The sequence below is a fragment of the Embiotoca jacksoni genome, unplaced genomic scaffold, assembly GCF_022577435.1.
Source record: "Embiotoca jacksoni isolate LCO1_2020_lvr unplaced genomic scaffold, fEmbJac1.0.p SCAF_4, whole genome shotgun sequence".
Lineage (NCBI taxonomy): Eukaryota > Metazoa > Chordata > Actinopteri > Embiotocidae > Embiotoca > Embiotoca jacksoni.
This window is the reverse complement of record NW_027185392.1, coordinates 19,993,513-20,011,795: the sequence shown is the minus strand read 5'-3', so window position 1 is coordinate 20,011,795 and position 18,283 is coordinate 19,993,513. Positions and strand designations below refer to the sequence as shown.

General features: G+C 38.2%; 1 protein-coding gene across 1 annotated transcript; it reads left to right on the top strand.

Moving 5' to 3' along the window:
• The first annotated feature begins 774 nt into the window (after positions 1-774).
• On the top strand, positions 775-17,923 carry rac2 (Rac family small GTPase 2). Its single transcript, XM_069167659.1, has 7 exons — positions 775-882; positions 8,934-9,005; positions 10,477-10,594; positions 11,672-11,734; positions 15,271-15,430; positions 15,867-16,000; positions 17,329-17,923. The coding sequence occupies exons 1-6, from the start codon at positions 848-850 to the stop codon at positions 15,995-15,997; spliced, it is 579 nt and encodes a 192-aa protein (XP_069023760.1). The 5' UTR covers positions 775-847; the 3' UTR covers positions 15,998-16,000; positions 17,329-17,923.
• The last annotated feature ends 360 nt before the right edge of the window (positions 17,924-18,283 follow it).

The following is an 18,283-nucleotide window of genomic DNA, read 5'->3' as shown; positions in this document are numbered from 1 at the left end:
TTGACAGATGTCAGCCTTTATAAATGTAAATAATTAAATATATTAAGGAAGACTGGATTTAATTTTGGGTTTCGGTTGAAGTAGGCAAGTAGTGATTAAGATTAGGTTCAATGTGAGTCTCCAGGAAATGAAAGAAAGTCAATACAACATCCTCTGAAGTAACGGAAACAAGACTATGTGTGTGTGTGTGTGTGGGTGTGGGTGTGGGTGTGTGTGTGTGTGTGTGTGTGTGTGTGTGTGGTGTGTGTGTGTGTCTGTGTGTGTGTGTGTGTGTGTGTGTGTGTGTGTGTGTGTGCGTGTGTGTGTGTGTGTGTGTGTGTGTATGTGAATTTGAATGTGGTTTATTGGTAACTGTTGAAATCAAAATGTAATTCAAAAAAGTGTTAGCTAACCTTTCAACGTGTGTTTGTGAGTGCTGTGTCTGTATGCAACAAAGTAGGAAGTTTACAATAAAGAAGTTGTTACTGCAACACCTTCCCCTTTGCAGCCTTTCACAGTTCGTATCTATCGCAGAGGCTTTTTAAAGTATCATTCCCATCAAAAGTTTTTTTTTTAATATCATTATCATAAAAGTTTTTTTTTAATGTATCATTTGCATGCGCTCTGTATCATTTCTGTTGTTTAAAAGAAGATACAAAAAAAAAAAAAAAAAAAAACCAGGAAGGAGAGATGAGTGCAAAAATGACGAAAGGGAGACTGAGAAAGAAAAGGAGGCAGCATGGGGAGGGGAGGGAGGGAGGTGTGCAACAATTTCCTGTAGTTGCATGCTCTTTTGCGTCTCTCAACCTTCCTCTCTGAGTCGGTTTCTGTTAGACTGAAGAGCACAGGCGAAGCCGAGCGGAACAGGATGCAGGCTATCAAATGTGTGGTCGTGGGAGATGGGTACGCCATTATTTCACTTTACTTTACTTGTTATAAAAGCTGCCTTCTAGCGTTGAATTCTGCAGTGTTGGCTCGACGGATGCATGATGGAGATGTTTAGCCCTAGGCTCAGAATTTAGAGCTATTTGATAAAAGGATGGAAGATCAATGACAGTTAGATCGACTTCCGCAGTGACGTGGCTGTGTGGCATCGTGATCTTAAAGAAAAGTTTACTGCGCTCTTTGGCTGAGTGGAGAACACAATGTGTGCGCTGTTATATGAACATCTTTAGGTGTGTGTGTTTGACAGCACTGATTCACAGTGAGGGCGCTAGAGGAGCGGTGCAGGTCGCAACATGCAGGGAAATGCTTTAATGCAGAAAACTCAGAGGAAAGAGTCCTTGCTGTAGATAGAAATCTGAGGAATGCTAAAAAAAGAAAAAAAAAAGAAGAGTTGTTTATGAAACAGAAAAGAAAAGAGACAGAAAGACACAAAGGATCTATTTAGAAAATTAGGCCTCATTTTAACTTTTCAGTATTTAAAAACCTGGTGAATTTATTCGGTGTAAAGGCTGAAGTGTGCTCTTTCACGAGAAGTTTAGATAATGTGTCATATAGCACATCAGAAAAGCAAACTTTTTACACATTTGTTATCCTTAAAGATGAGGCAAAAGGGCTGTTTGTCATGATGAAGGAAATTGTGAAGCGGAAGTACTATACTTGTTTCTCCTATACATCAGTAAACAGTTAGAGAATAGGAACATGCACAGGTAGCACAAAGGTGCTGCAGCCGGATTTCCTTGTTCATGTTGAGCTTCCTGGTTTGAGACACTGATTTAAAATTATAGTGAAGAAGCGGTGAGGTTGAAGGCTGTGTTAACTTATGAACTGTCCCTCTACGACAAAAAAGGCTCACTTTCAGATTTGATTGGCAGGTGAGCACGCCGATTAAAACAAGACTCGAAGAAAACAAAAGTAGCAGTAATTTCAACAAACAGCAAAGAATGACATTTGTCTTTGTGGCAAAACTTTGCAGTGTTTTTAGGAATGAAGACTTTTGTCTGTCTGGAGAAAAAGAGGCACCAGTGTCCCACCCAGTCAAAACAGGGGGAGGAGGCTGGTGTGGCGGGTTGAACGAGGGGTGTTCAGTTGGCTGCAATCTGCAACCTCACCTCTAGATGCCACTTAGTCCTACACATGGCTCCGATACATTTGGACACAATTTTGAAAAGAGAAATTGCAATCCACTTGCAACAAACATGTTTTCTCAAGTCTAAAAACAGTTGACTGACAAGCTCAACTTAACAGAGGTTCTAATGAATTACAGCACTGGTCTGAACTGTTGTCTGGAACTTGACCCTGAGATTTCAGTCACTCCTCTCCCCTTTGTGTTTTTGAAAACAAACCACCAACACAAAGACAAATGGTGCAGTTAAGCTGATAACATAGACAGAAAGAGTAATGTCAAGGCATTTGACGAAAATAGTTAAGTCCAGTTTTACACTTGTTGTCACCTGAGCAGTCACTACTGCCAAAATATTGCAAATCTTAAAAAAATGTCTCTTTAAAGTGTCTGAGAGGAGTTTCGTCCAAACAGCATCTCTGAAAGAATGGGCAGTATGTTGGCCTCATGACAGCCAAGAAGTTGTCACTTAAAGCTCGTGCTCGTGTCAGAGGTACATTCTGCAATGATTGTTCATTTTTTGATCAACTCTGCTTCAACCTAACAATGCATTGTGGTGCAACATCTGTGGTGTTTTCTGTATGTAGCAGCAGCTTGGGACTCCACCTATTTCACAGGGGGTAAACTTTGTGCAGGTGGACCTTGCGAAGGCCTTTTAAGAGAATGTGAGCAGCTGCACTGTTTGTGTGACTTGTGAACATGTGTTTTGTTTGACTGAGTCAGATGTCAAAAAAAGATATATGGCCCCACTTAACAGACATAGAAGAGGAAGTTGGTGTGAGATTGTGGGGAAGTTTTCTGTGTGAGTCTCATTTATACTTGATCTCCATTTGAATTTATAACTTAACAGCACTAAACTCAAATGTAAACCCCTCAACAAGCCTCATTAGTTAAACATTAACCTGCAGTACTTTATTTGTGATTCTAGCTCGCTCTAGCTCTTTGCAAGCTGTTTATACATTTTGATCTTTGAGGAAACAAAGAACCAACGAATCTAAAAGGGAGGATGCTATTTTGGCTTATTAGCTGTTTTGCACCATCCACCTTTATTGAACCATAAAGTGCTGCTCCAAAAGAAAGAGTTTTACAAATGTGAAACCTCCATGAATTCAAAATACATTTTTAAGTTGCAATACCATGAATAAGCACTGGGAAAAAGTGGCAACAAAACACATCTTAAATGCACTGTGTATTTTACACTTTTCAAGTGTTGGTTTTTTTGTTGCAGTCTTGATGCCCAGAAGAAAATATTTTTGAGGTTTTAAATGTCAAAAACCATCTAAATAGTTTTATAACTCATGGTAACAGGTCAGTGTGTAGGAATTACAGGGAGCCTTGTTGCTAAAAATGGAATATACTATTCATATTTATTTGTCATTGGTGTGTGATCACGTGAAAAACCTATACAATTGTTTTCATCCCCTTCTTATCTGCATTGGGAGCAAGTTCCTGTCCCAAGTTCGACCACCATGTTTCGACAGCAGCCCTTAAGGGACAAACACGGGCTCTAGGGATTCCCTTTTGCATTTATTGTGAGTTTTGCGCTTATCACAGCTTCCCCTACAGGGAGGTTAAAGCAATGGATATTCAGGTGATTGCAGTTGCACACACACACACGCTAATGGAGCTCCCATGCAAGGTGATTGCTTGCTCTCAGGAGCAATTCAGGGTTCAGCGTCTAGCCCAAGGACACTTCGGCATGTGGATAGCATGTGGACAACCTTACAACTAGTGGGAAACCCGCTCTACCATTTTTCAGACCCAGAAAGATACAGTCCATGGCTGAATCCTACATACGACTCCTTTAAGTTTTTCTCTTGGGGACTCCACCAAAAACAGGCTGTTTTGTGTCTGTGTCTTTAATGTGCATTAATATCAAGGAGCCTCTGTTCTGATTGGCTGATTCTTTCCTTAGTTACATATTCCCTGGCCAATTACAGGTGTTCTCTGGACTTGTAGTTTTCTAGCTCCATGATAGACTTACTGGTCGACATTTTCTTCCACATAATTGGTTGTACAGATGTGCCGAAGGCGGACATAAGCATGAGCTTGTGACATCACAAACTTACACAAGTCCAAACCGCACATTTGCTGAATATACGCTGAGTGTATGTTTGCATGGACAGAGCATTCTGTACCAAGTGGAGGGATTAAGGGGTGTCTCAGACAAAGATGGAATAAAGTAAAGAAACCTAGTTGTCATGAAGGTTACAAAGATCAAACAACAGGCTATTGAGAAACGAGGAGAAAAAGTTAGAAAGATGCAGTTGAAAAAAAAGAGTGAGGTTTAGGGAATGAGAAGGAGAGAAGTGAAAAGTTGAAAGAGAGAAACAAAGACAAAGTAAGAATTTGACTTTGAAGAGTTTGCCAAGCTAAAACCGGATAATGTAGGAAGTGTCAGCAGGGGAAAGAAAAGCTGATGGAAAACCAGATTAAGAACAAACAGACAGAGAGAGATCTGAAGTAGAAGTCCTTTTTTCTTCTTGATAGCTCAGTTTGACTGGTTCCTGTTTTCAGCTCTAACCGATGGTTCTGAAACAGATCAGTTCCTTTTTGACTCACACAGCCACAAAACACACGTGCACACACTTGTACTTCTATACTTATGAGAGCCTACACCGACAAAAAAACAGTCCCTAGCCCACAACCCCCACCTTTACCAATGCAACAGGCCTTACCCTTAACCTTTGCATTTCACCATAACTATGTTCACCATAGAGTTAAAGAAGGCCTAACCACCGGAAACCTGACTGCATCACAGGCCTGTCAATCAAATAGACACACCCCTAAACATCCCGCTTTTTGAGGCCAAATATATAATTAATGATGGAATTATTTTCAGATGGACCATCAGAAAACTAACAAGAAAAGAATGATTTTAGCTGACAACACCAAAATCACTGATGGAAAACAAAGCAAAAGTTTCCTCTGCCTGTCAGAAGAAAGCAATTTACTCAGTATGGATATTTGATTGGGCTAATACAACTTACATTGGCAAGATTTACCGAGCTAGTCATGTGAGAATATATGATCTCGTCAGACTGTGAGTTAAAGGAGGTTAAAGAAGGCTTTAACTCTGACAGTAAAACCAAATTTGAAACCTCCGACAACCATTTGGAGAAGTGACAAACAGAAAAAAATCAAACTCAAACTTGGCCTCACAATGATAGAAATACTCTCTCACACACACTGCCCCCTTTCTCAGTTGCTATCTCGTTTGCTCATACCACTATTGAGTCATCTTGTTCCTCCTCAAAAATCCAACGTATGTAATGATAGACTTTTTTTTTTTTCTGATGGTCCATCTGAAAATAATTCCATCATTAATTATATATTAGGCCTCAAAAAGCGGGATGTTTAGGGGTGTGTCTATTTGATTGACAGGCCTGTGGTGCAGTCAGGTTTCCGGTAGGTGGACATATATGTCCCCGGAGATCGAGTCAGATCCACTGCTCGTTCTTCCCAGCTTATCCAAATATGGTCACTTATGGCTCAGAAATAGTAAGATGGCGACAAAAAATATTGAACTCCAGGCTTCAGAATGGCAATTCATAAACCAACGGTTGATGTCACAGTTGATTTCCACTTGGCAGTAACTCAGAGGCACTTTATAATCATCATTTTATCCAAGTAATCTACGGACATCACAATTACCATTATGAGTAATGTTCTATCAAAATTACTGAAAATCATCCATTTAATAAAAATAATCAAGTCTGACTTTTCAGTGTTGTACCACAAACGAAATTCCATTGACTCCCATCGCTTGCTCATGGGAGCAGAAGTTTTCTGTGGCAGATATTTTCTTTGCCATGATTATGAGCTGTAGGGATGCTTCATAATTGCAGGGACTGGAGAACCGGTCAGGAGTGAAGGGAAAATGGATTGAAAAAAAATACAGCTTAGTTCTTGAGGAAAAACATGATTCATTCTACTGGAGATTTGAGGCTGGGATGGAGGTTCACCCACTAGCAGGACAATGACCCTAAACATACTGCTAAAGCTAAAGGGAAACATTGAAATGTTTTGGGATGTCCCAGTCAAAGCTCAGACCTCAGTCCAATTGAGAATCTGTGGCCTGACCTGAAGATTGCTGTACAGCAACACAACCAAAACAACCCATCCAATTTGCAGGAGCTGGAGCAGTTTTTCCTGGCTGAATAGGCAAAACTCCCAGTGTCTGGATCTGCTAAGCTAATGGAGACATACACCAACAGACATTCAACTCTAAATAACACAAAAGGCGGCTCTACAAAGTATTATCGTTTCTAGTATAATCAACATATTTTGCACCTTCAAAGTGATACCCATGTTTAAACCAAATCAAATCAAACCCATTGTTGCTTAACCTATCGATGATGGTGCTTTAGAAATGCATTAATAAGAACTGTTATTCTAAATAAACTTTACATATTTTAGGCACCCTTGCACCTTGGTGTCTTATTTTTGAAAGAGAGATCACTCCTGACCACATCCTTTTACATACTTTATCACGCTTTGTGCTTAGTCACCTGACCTCCTTCTTCGGCCCTGGTCTTATACATACGTGTACTTTGTGTGTACAAATGTTACACTGACACTTTATCCTCTAGTTGACTGTGTTTCTTGGTTGTTTGTATATAATATATATACATATATACTGTACTGTATATACTGTATATACTGTGCATTTTATATTTTATATTTTTTTACTGCTATTTACTGCTATTTTATTGCTTTTCTATTATTCTATTATTATCTTATTGCTTCTGTATGCTGCTGTAGCGAAAAAATTTCCCCTCGGGGATTAATAAAGTAACTACCTAACCTAACCTAACCTAACCTAACCTAACCTAACCTAACCTAACCTAACCTAACCTAACCTAACCTAGTGGACTGATGGGTGTATTACATGCTTTGCTGTGATAGCAGGCTGAACAAAGACAGTGGTTGTGGGGGGGAAATGTTATTATATGTCAGTTAATGCAGCAAACTCCATCTACTGATGGAGTATATGAGATGCAGTTTAAAGCTTTAGAAAAGGTGAAAGATGGAATCTATATTAAAATGATTCCATCAGTGAAACATGTTTTTTTGATTTGCCTTTAAAGCCAACTATTTAAGTTTAAGTAAGCAACAGCCAAAAATAAAGTTAAAAATAAAGCATCCATAGATATTAATCATCTTTATGATAATCAAATCCACAGGACTGTATTAATGTGGTTGGATCAGATTGATTGGCAGTGATGCCTACTGTTAAATTCTGATTGGAATGCGTAGATATTTGACTTGAAGAGCACAGAAAAGAAACAGCACAAGTGCAGACATATTTCATGTGGTACGCCCTTGTATGCTGTGTGTTCTTGTGGTTGTTGAGAAAAAGGCTCCTGAAACTTGAAATGCAGTGAACTAATTATTATGTAATTATGTAACCCATTATGATGGGTTACATCAATTTTAGGCATAATATGGATTTTCTGAGTCACGCCTGCTCACAGCCTGTATGTGAGCAAAGTGACCAGTGAGACAAGTGAGACAATGACAGGCTGATTACTATAGTGTCACTATATAGAAGGACATCAGGAAAAACCCCTGCTAGAACATTTGGGGATTTAGGTAGCTAAGCTTTTAATTACCTATAGTTTCAGAGGGCAACTTCGCAGAATCTGTTTGATGAAAACAACCAGGGCACGAGTTCTGGTGGTGATGTGTTGTTTTTGAAACGCTGACAGCAGATCTCTGGAACAAAATAAGAACCTAGCTAGTTGATACTTGTTGGATCATCTCCTGCACGCTGTGGATGTTGAGACAAGCTGCTCCCTGTTCTCCTGTAATGAATCTAATGTTTGTGTCTCAATTAAAACCACAAAAGTGATCATAAACACTGTTTACAATATAGTTGTTCCATGCTGCACGTTAAATCTTTGCAGTTCACATTACAGACATGAAAACATGATCTATACTCAGAGAGGTGAGTTTATCCTACATAAAAGTTGTTGCACAATGAAACTAGGCGAGCTGCTCCTGGTTGGAACATACTGCATTGTAGGTGATTGTTCATCTATTTGGAAAGTTCTGAGTCACAGTTTAAAGCCGCGGTGTGACTAATATCTGCCAGTGTACATGTTGCATCATTTCCTGTCAGTATAACAGAGGAACGTACGTTGATTTCTTAAATACAATCTCCAAAATGGAATCAGGTACACTAATACATGTGTAGTACATACTGTAATGCCTGCCAGTATCACGACGAAGCTTGTACTACACCTGTCGGTCCACCAGAGGATTCTGTGATACTCTGTTACATTTTGCCTCGCACAAACAAGAAAAGTACACGCATATATGACCATGGTTAAAAACATCGTGTCCAGAGTGGTTAAATGGAACAAACACAGGACTTTCACCAAAGAGAATGGTGTTTGAGTGAATAAGAGACCAAATGTCAACATGGATTTATTTGAACTAATGTCAGGTGTTTAACATACATAATGCACATTAAGTCACTAACCGTATTTAACTCAAACCATGATTATATTTCAACCCTAACCAAGCAGTTGTGGTGCCTAATCCTAACCTAATTTTAACTGTGTCACATTTAACCCAAATTATTATCTTTTCCTACACGTAACCATGTGTTTTTTGGTACCTAAACCCAGGGCACCTTATTTGGAAAGTAAAAACACGACACTCACGGTGTACTCCTTTGTGGACTGTCAGGTGTGTTACACTGTTGTTGGTATTGCTGTACTGTACATCGGTTTTGTAGTAGTTAAGTGGGATATAACTCCAGCTCCCCGTAAAGCTTCATGAAACTGTATTATTTATCTAAAGTCAAATTTTACTGCCTGAAAAATTGTCATTGGCTTTTTCCTAATATCTCTCTCTATGTGTTTTTACTTGTGTGATTTAGGGCTGTGGGTAAAACATGTCTTCTCATCAGCTACACAACAAATGCCTTCCCCGGGGAGTACATTCCTACTGTGTGAGTACGACTGACGCACGAACGCACGCACGCACACACACACACACACGCACACGCACACACACACACACACACACACACACACACACACACACACACACACACACACACACACACACACACACACAATCACACAATCACACTCTCTGAGTGAGGCTACAATATACAAATACATGCACATTTATTTGTGAGCTCTCATGCTTTTGTAGGAAACATTAGACTCTCTGTATCTTTTTCCGAGTAATAGAGATGCACACTCGCGCTGCAGCACATCTGTAGATGTGTGATGGTGGCGACACAGACAGGTTTGGGCTGGCAGCAGCCTACAGGTTAGGAAAAAGAGATTTTTGCCTGCTCAAACCTCAACTAGTTACAGCAAATAGAAATAGAGGAGGAGATGAAGAAAGTAAGTGATAACCCTTCTCCTTTCCATGAACAATTAATGTCGCTGAGCCCCTGACAGTAGTGCTTTATATAAGTACTTAAGTGCAATTTTGAGGTACTTGAGTATTTTATTTTCATGCTGCTTTATACTTTTACTCTACAATATTTCAGAGGGAAACACTGTATCTTTCACTGCACTACATTTATTTGGCAGCTTTATTCACATCACAAGATTTTTATAAAAACAACAATGAAGTGCTGGTAAAATATAATTATCTGTTATAAATTAAACTATCAACATATATAAATATAGCTGAAATTATTACTTGATTGGCAGAAAATGAACCAGAAACTGTCTTAATAATTATTACAGTCATTTTTGTAATGCTTCAAATTTAATGACTCCAGCCTCTCAAATAGAATGATTTGCTAACTTTTCTATTCATTATTTAAATTTGAATTTTCTTAAGAAAACTTTTTTTTTGTTTGTTTTTTTAATGTTTTGGGTTTGTAATTTCCCTTTCATGAGATCTTATAGGATGAATAAAATTACAGTGAATTTAATTGAGGAGAAACTATTTGCAGCAGCAATTGTAGTAGGTCACGATGGAAGTTATGGAAAGAAACAGACAAATTGACAGATTGAACTGTAGTGTTTCACAGTAACCACACAGGGGCAGTGTTGCCTAAATATACTGTGTCTTACTATTCATTACTTCTGTTTTATGACAAAAAAAAAAAATACCTGTAACGCCTGTAATTGACTATAAATACAAATAAAAATGGTTTAAATTGTCAGTTTAGTTTAGTTTTTTTTTTTAAAGAGCTGTGATGTGATCAAAGGTATTTTCAGGTCAAATACCCAGACAAAGTTATTTTTCCCTTTTCCCCCACTGGTTTCTGGGATATAAAGCTTTGTCTCTCAGATCGTATATGTTTGAAGTCACATTATAGGACCCTGCCTTGATTTGATGGCATTTCTATGGCAAATATAAATCAAGCGATTGATTTTTTAAAATAATCCATTAAATTAAAGAGTGACTCGCTGACCGCTTGATTGATTGCTGACCTTCTCTGCTTCCCATAGATTTGACAACTACTCAGCTAATGTGATGGTGGACAGCAAGCCAGTCAACCTGGGCCTCTGGGATACAGCTGGACAGGAAGATTATGACAGGCTCCGCCCACTGTCCTACCCACAGACGGTATACAATTAAACACACACACACACACACACACACACACACACACACACACACACACACACACACACACACACACACACACAAAGTTCATTAGAGAACACAAAATCCATTCTGTCCCCAGCTGTGAAACCTTCAGTTTAAATTGCAGCTGTCAAACCCATATACAATACTGCAGTCTGTTTGAGCTACATGCTCATTAAAGTAAAAGACAGGAACAGAGCAGAGAGCAGATGTTAAGGAGGAAGGTGTGAGAAGATCAACAGACTAAAATCTGACACAAAATACAATCAAGATCTGTTAACCATATAATTTGAGACTTGGCTATTAAGGTACAAATAGAAGCAGAAAAGCAATAAAAATAAATATATTTGATATACAATCATACCAGAATGTATAGTGCGACTGGCTTTGGGCAAAGTACGGTGATCAATACTGAGGGTGATGTTTGGTGTTGTTAGTTCTTCTCTGAGACTAAATTAACAAAGAAGTGTTTAGTATGCTATTCAATTCATCTTAAAACAGGAATTGAAGCAGCAATTTAAAGACCCAAAAGCAAAAATATCCTTTTACTTGTATTATTATCCTGAAACACAGAAAATGTGTTTGGTTGTTGTATCACACTGCCTGGCAAAAAAACCCATTGTACATCTGATTTCAAAATAAACTTTAGAATTTGAGCTACACATTTAAATTTGTTTTATTTTGGGACCTTGAAAATTGTTTGATAAAAATGATGTCACATAGTTACTGCTGTTTTGTCATGGAAATGGTTCAGATGTTCAACTGCACACATCAACCACATGTAAATAAGATCCTTTTGGTCGCGTGATCAACACATGAAATGTGGCTAAAACTTTTAGAATAACCAAGTGAAAGAACATCTTTATATGTTTGTTTTTTTTGTTTTTTTTCAAATTAGCCCAAACTTAGTTTGAATCAAATCTAATATGCACTGCTTGATTTAACCAGGAAGCTTCTCTTCATGTGGTATTGTTACACAGGTGTAGACTCAAATCCACAGTGAACAAGTCCAACATCTAATCTATTCTCCCTTTTCTACATTGTCTTTCAATCCAGGATGTTTTCCTGATCTGTTTCTCCCTGGTGAGCCCCGCATCCTATGAGAACGTCAGAGCAAAGGTGAGTCTCATCTCTGTGACACATCATTCATACCTTTTTAGATGTCCCCAAAATATAAAAACAGTCTTGATTAAATCTAGTCGACCTGACATAAAACCACCAGTTTTACATTGTTTTATAGAAACAAACGGTGATATTGTTGCTGCTCTTTTTACCACATATGGTCAAGTTGAATTAAAGAGGTGGAAAGTGGTGTGCATGTGTATGCAATAAAAAAAAAAGAATATAAAAATAACCAGGGATAGGAGGAATTGTTACTTTGTAAATGACATGGAGTTGTCAAATATATTACTTAATGCTGTACTTTAGTCTGACAGGTGCAGAATGAGGGGGAGTAAACGAGTGCCACCGCCACTTGAAGTTTTAACAAACTGTGTCTATTTAGAGAAGCATTTCTGTCATCAGCACATTGTATAATGGATATATGTTAGGTCAACTTATATTACAGGTATACACACATTGTTGAAGGAATTAATATATATTATTACAATTCTGAAATCAAAGATTGAGACATATTACATAACAGAGAAAAATAAAAAAAAACCTGAATATTAAACAAAGGAAAAATGCTATGTATAAAATGAATATCACTGCTTGATTATGATGTTCCTGTTTTGTCTCACCAATAGTTCAATCTAAATATATTAGATATAAAGAGACAAAAGTTACCTAAATTACATCAAAAAACAATGATTGTATTAATCAGATAGGAGCCAATGTATTGTCTGTCAATTTATGAAACAATTATTCAATCTTTAGTTTGTTTCATCTAAATTTAGATTAACCTCCATCCATTCATTCTTCTATCCATATTTTACTCCTGCTTATTTCTGTACAGGGTCATAAGGGTTAAATCGTTCCGTCCTTCAGAGTCAACACATTGAAAAGAACCCAATTCCAGGAAGATAACAGTGCTGTCATGTGAAGAGCTATTCTGGTTTCCGCACTGTCATGTATTCACCATTTCCTGCTTTGCAAAAGCGGATGTGTGGCGTGATGTCTCTTAAAAACCACTCAGTGTTATACAACTCCATAGATGCCCTATGAGGACACAACTACAATGCAACGAAGGAAATGGCATCAGAATTATGTAGGTTTAATCATTTACTTTCCACTTTGAACATACCATCCACTTTCGATCCCATGTGAGTCTCTATAGTAACAAGAGTCTAAAGCAGCACTACAAACACGGCACCTGCTATTGTTGGTATGGAGGGAAATTCAAAGAAAGAACAGGTTGTGAATTATATGAAGTGACACTTGGAAGAGAAGACTTAATTTATAATTTTAAACAAGGAAAACATAATTTATTAGAATGTATTTTGCACCTTAAGTATGATTATGACAGCAACAAGGAGGCTGTATGTTTTGACTGTCACTGCTTGCACTAGCTGTACTCAAAAACAGTTTAATCTAAGTAGTCATTATTGTGACTGTGTGTTTCTGGAAGCTCTAAAATTTGGATTTCGTCTTTGGCATAAAATTCCACTTTTAAATGAAAATAAGTTTCTGGATTGAAATGTATCAGTAAAATGTGACTAGAGTGAAAGGCTAAGTTTACTTCTTGCTTTTACCTCTGGAAGACGATGTCTTCCACAGACTTCCACAAAAGTGAGTATTAAGATAGAACCACCATATGTTGTACATATATTTCATAAAGGAAAAATTGTACTCCTGCATTAAAGGTGCAAATATGTGAATGGACACTTTTGTGACTGAGTATAAAAGTGAATATTACTTTCCTTTACCAACATAAAATAAAAATGGGCATACAGTTTGAATGTTAGGTTGGTCTAAGAGGTAAACTACCTGTTTTCAAAATGCAAGTTAAAATTTGGGATTAAACAGGTTAGACATCATGATTCACAGAGAGTCTCATGATTTTAAACAAACCTGTCTCCCTTCACATTCCTTCCTTCATGAGTTTCAGAGAGCAGTTTGTTTTTGTGCACAGAGGTTAACACCTATTGACAGCAAGGCCCCCACCAGCTAAATATCAAGAAAATAAAAGCTTAATGACACAGTGGAGGTCAGATTAACCAGCAGGGAGACAGGTTCACTCTTCGCTGAAACAAAACTGGCCATAAAGAGCATAATGTTAGTGGCCAATGAGGATACAGAATTACACAAACATATCCCTCTTGCTTTTTATCACTGGCTTCCTTATTGGCTAAAATGAAACCAGCACTCACAATTTGTTCCCTCTCAATGGTGAATAATGAAATATTGGTGGTGGTTGATGGTGGTGTTTTGGGGCAAGTCAACTCAAACGAGTCAGAGCCAAATCTGAAGTCTGTTATACGAGTCAAATCAATGATTGGGACAAGTATAAGATACATTTGGGAGTCTTTCACAGCAAATATTTGAACTCAATCGAAAACAAGTCCAAGTCATGTCTTACGACATCTGAGACAAGTCCTGCATTCAAGGCAATTCCAAGTCAAATCAGAGGTGTTTCAGAAAAGGTCCAATGGCAAGTCTTGAGTCATTCCAGATAAAGCAAAGTCAATTCTGAATTAATTCAAGACGATTCCAAGAATTCAGCCTCTTGCAAGTTCAAACCTCAAGATTACAGCTCTGTTGTAAAGTGAGGTGGACCTGGTCACGACTTTCAGGAAACGTTCAGAAATATTCATGTGATAAATTCAGATTCCCACTCGACACAGGAACTATTGGCTGTGACCAAAACGATTCCCATTTCAATTTGTTCCAATTAAACTTCAGAAACAGTGACTAAATTGGATATTGGGAGAAGGAAACTCAAGAAATTTCAAACGGGTTTAATTTTTTTTTTTTTTTTTTCTGTTATGCACAGCAAGACATTTAAAACAAATTGAGTGAGGGAAGCAACAGTATTCACCAGGTAATACCCCCCCCCCCCCTCCCCATGCCAATCAGCTAGCCTGTGAGCGAGTTACTTCACTAAGCTGGATGGATATGGCAGTCAAAACCTACAACAATTACTGGGCTGTGGGCACAAACACAATCTACTTAATTCTTTTAGCAGATATCATCTCTCATTGCCGTACTGAAGAAAATGGATGACAAGAGCATAAAAGATGCAGAAGGGAAAGGGAGGGAGGGGAAAAAAAAACGAGGTTTAAGAGGGAAAGGGAGTGGTGAAGTGAGAAGGGAGAAGCAAAGAAGAGATCAGAGGTAATGTAGGGAGGAAAAGAAGCAACAATTATGGGCACCTTTGTGAGAGAGGTGTGAGGCAGCCAGGACCGGTCTGGAAATAAATTTGATTGACGACATGCAAGTCAGGGCTGAAACCTGGATTGTTGGATTGGAAACGTGCAGCCTACAGCAAACCCCAATCACACAAGTCTCCCAGCATGTCATTTGCATTTTTAAAAAAAAACTTATTTCATGACAATTTAAGAAACCTTTCATTCACCTTTTTACCCTTCCTGGCTTCAAACCTTTTCCCCATGTATCCCTTCACTCCCTGTCGTTTTCCTCGTCTCTGACACTTTTCAAGTCTCCCCATTTTCTCACTTTTTAATGTTGATTTCCTTTACTTTGTATTTTACTAGTGGTATCCAGAAGTTCGCCACCACTGCCCCTCCACACCCATTATCCTGGTGGGCACCAAGCTGGATCTGAGGGATGAGAAGGAAACCATCGAGAAGCTGAAGGAAAAGAAGCTGGCGCCGATCACCTATCCACAGGGCCTAGCTCTGGCAAAGGAGATAGGTCAGTCACACGCGTGGTGTTCTCTCAGGGTTGGTTTTTAACTTTGGCAACATGTCCATGTGGTGTTTTTTATATTCTCAAATTTAAAATTCTTTGTTTCCCCAAACTTCAAGTAGCAGCTGATAATAACACATTTGAACATTGCTTTGGTGATTTGCAGGTAAAATGATGTCTAAGTTTATGCTAATTGGAGTGAAGCACATGTGTTTGTTAGTAATTTAACTTCCCTACTAGTGTTTCAGCTGCTCTTCCATCACTGTATGTCCACATGCATATTCTGTCCTGTATACAATATTTCTACAAAAAGAGCACTACAGCTTATTGATCACTATTACAAGTGAGATGGAACCAAAACTATTTTCTTCAGCCTTTGTTCTTGTCTTTATGTTGCTATTTGTAGTTTTATTGATATGTGTGTGTGTCCTTGTCTGCCTAGATGCAGTGAAGTACCTGGAGTGCTCAGCCTTGACCCAGCGTGGTCTGAAGACTGTGTTTGATGAGGCCATCCGGGCCGTCCTCTGTCCCCAGCCCGCCAAGGTCAAAAAGAAGCCCTGCTCACTGCTCTAAATGGTAAGACTGAAGTGAACACACAGGGAGAAAGTGAGAGGGGAAGGTCAAAGAAAGAGTGAGAGAGGATGGAAACAGCTGAAAGATGTACAGTACTACATCATTGAAGGAGAGGAGGAGGGTCATTATCTTTTCCTGAACCTGAAGTTTGAAGGTACTACAACTTATGAAAACCCTTACAGAAAAATCAAATGGATTTCACACGTGCAAAAAAACTGTCGATCACATGTGACCACATGCACATGTGATTTTGTACATGTGAAACGTATTTTGGCCATGGAAAACGTGTCGTTTCGGAATGTTTTCATGGTGTAATGTGTGAATATTGGACTACATGTGACACCTACGTATTTTCTCACGTGAAACCCAACCTTGTCCCTGGTGAAATCCATGGAATCGCACATGAAAACCATCAAACTGCCACAAAAAAAAAGATATAACAAATATGCGATACAAAACAAGCTTTAATTTTAAAACATGCATTGACAAAACTTTCCATGCAAAGGATTAAAATTCCCCAAACCATCAAGGCCCTTTCTTCTCTCTCTGACAATCCCCCCCCCCCCCTTTTTTTTTTTTTTTCCTGTGATGGCGTGGTGTATGTTCTGTCTTTACACACGTTATTATGTATTTTATGTCATTGCTATTGTTGAAAATGTGTCTGGTAACATGTGTTCTACATGAGGTCACAATGTGTCCAATGTTATAAACATGGGAACAAAGGGATTATTTTTCCGTAAGGGAAATCTTGATCAAATGTGGAGCAGTAGGAATTTTCTGATCACTATTCGATCATCCAAAGGCTTCTTCTCACAGATACAAAACAAAGAAAAGAACAACCCATTTGATATGTGAAATTAAAAAAATCCTATCAAACATGTGAGTAATTATTTCCAAGCCTTCAGGGCAGATTTTCAATTTGCCGGGAGAAGGACGGATGCAATGAGCCTGAAAACACAGCAATAATTTGACAGACAACTATTCAAGCTTTACGCCACAGGAGATAAATTAACAGCCAAAACAAAATAATTCCCAACGAAAAGAAGGACCTAATATTGAGTTCCTGCCTTCTTAAAATTACCATAATAATTACAGTACTGATTGTATCCTAGTGGCATTTAATATTCAAAGGTTCAGAGAGAATTTAAAGACGAGAAAGCAACATTATTTTTCTTTACTAAATTGTTTAAGACTGAATGAGTAACTTTGCTGCTAAGAAAAAAAAACAATTAAAAACAAACAAACATTTTTTTATTTCCATGGCAGTATTGCATTTTCTTGGATCTCCTACAGGCACTGCCATTTTTAACCTGTGATTTTTTTTTCTGCAGGACAAAAGACAGGAAGACTTTCCGACTGCTGGCCCTGGGTTATAAGATGAAGCTTTTAAAGTTCTGTTATATCTAAGACAAAACTAAAACTACGTCTCCACTAGATACAAAAAAATAAGAAATCAAATATGTAGCCTTTGTCTACAGTAGTAAACTTCTCTGTACAGCATACTCTGAGACTTAAGGACATTATAGACTCTGCACCATACACGGTTATTCTGTTAAAAGATATCAGTTTGTAAGAATAAATGCCCCAGTGTCCACTCTGGAGATTCACCATATGAGTTTAAGTATAAAAACAGAAGCAGCATCCTATCAGAATACCTGCATACATCTCATTGCCCTTTTTAGGATTAATAATGTGTATAAAGGTGTTTTGTGAAACTTAATAATAACATTTGTTACTGGATGCAAGTACAGTGTTCAAATAAGATTGGTTCATACTGTGTTTATGAGTATTATTTAGAGAGTAAAGAACAACGATAAAAATACAGATTAGAAATGTAGGGTATATGTGAGCAAGGTATGTTAAAGAATATTAAAAACTGTATTATTTGTTGTGGTATTAAAATAAAAGTTATTTGAACAAGTGAAAGATTTGCCGAAAAAGAGTTATTTCTTTGACATGACTGTTTTGACTTTGGTCAAACACGCAGCTACTATGAAGATCAAATCTGCAAGCAGCACCAGATATGCATCATCATCTACATGATTGCAGCACTGAAATGAGTGAGCAGAGTGTGGATGCTGTGTTGAAGGCAATGCTGATGTATCTGATTGCACTTCTACCATCTGTCGCCAGCATCATCTGTCTCACTTTCTAAAGGGCAACCCACTAGGACAGTGATATCAATCTAATTTGCACCGATTATTATTGGCTGACTGATTAATGGTGTATATGGGGTCATAGTCACCCCTTCTCCAGGTGGGAAACATCGCTCATTAGTTGCGTTTG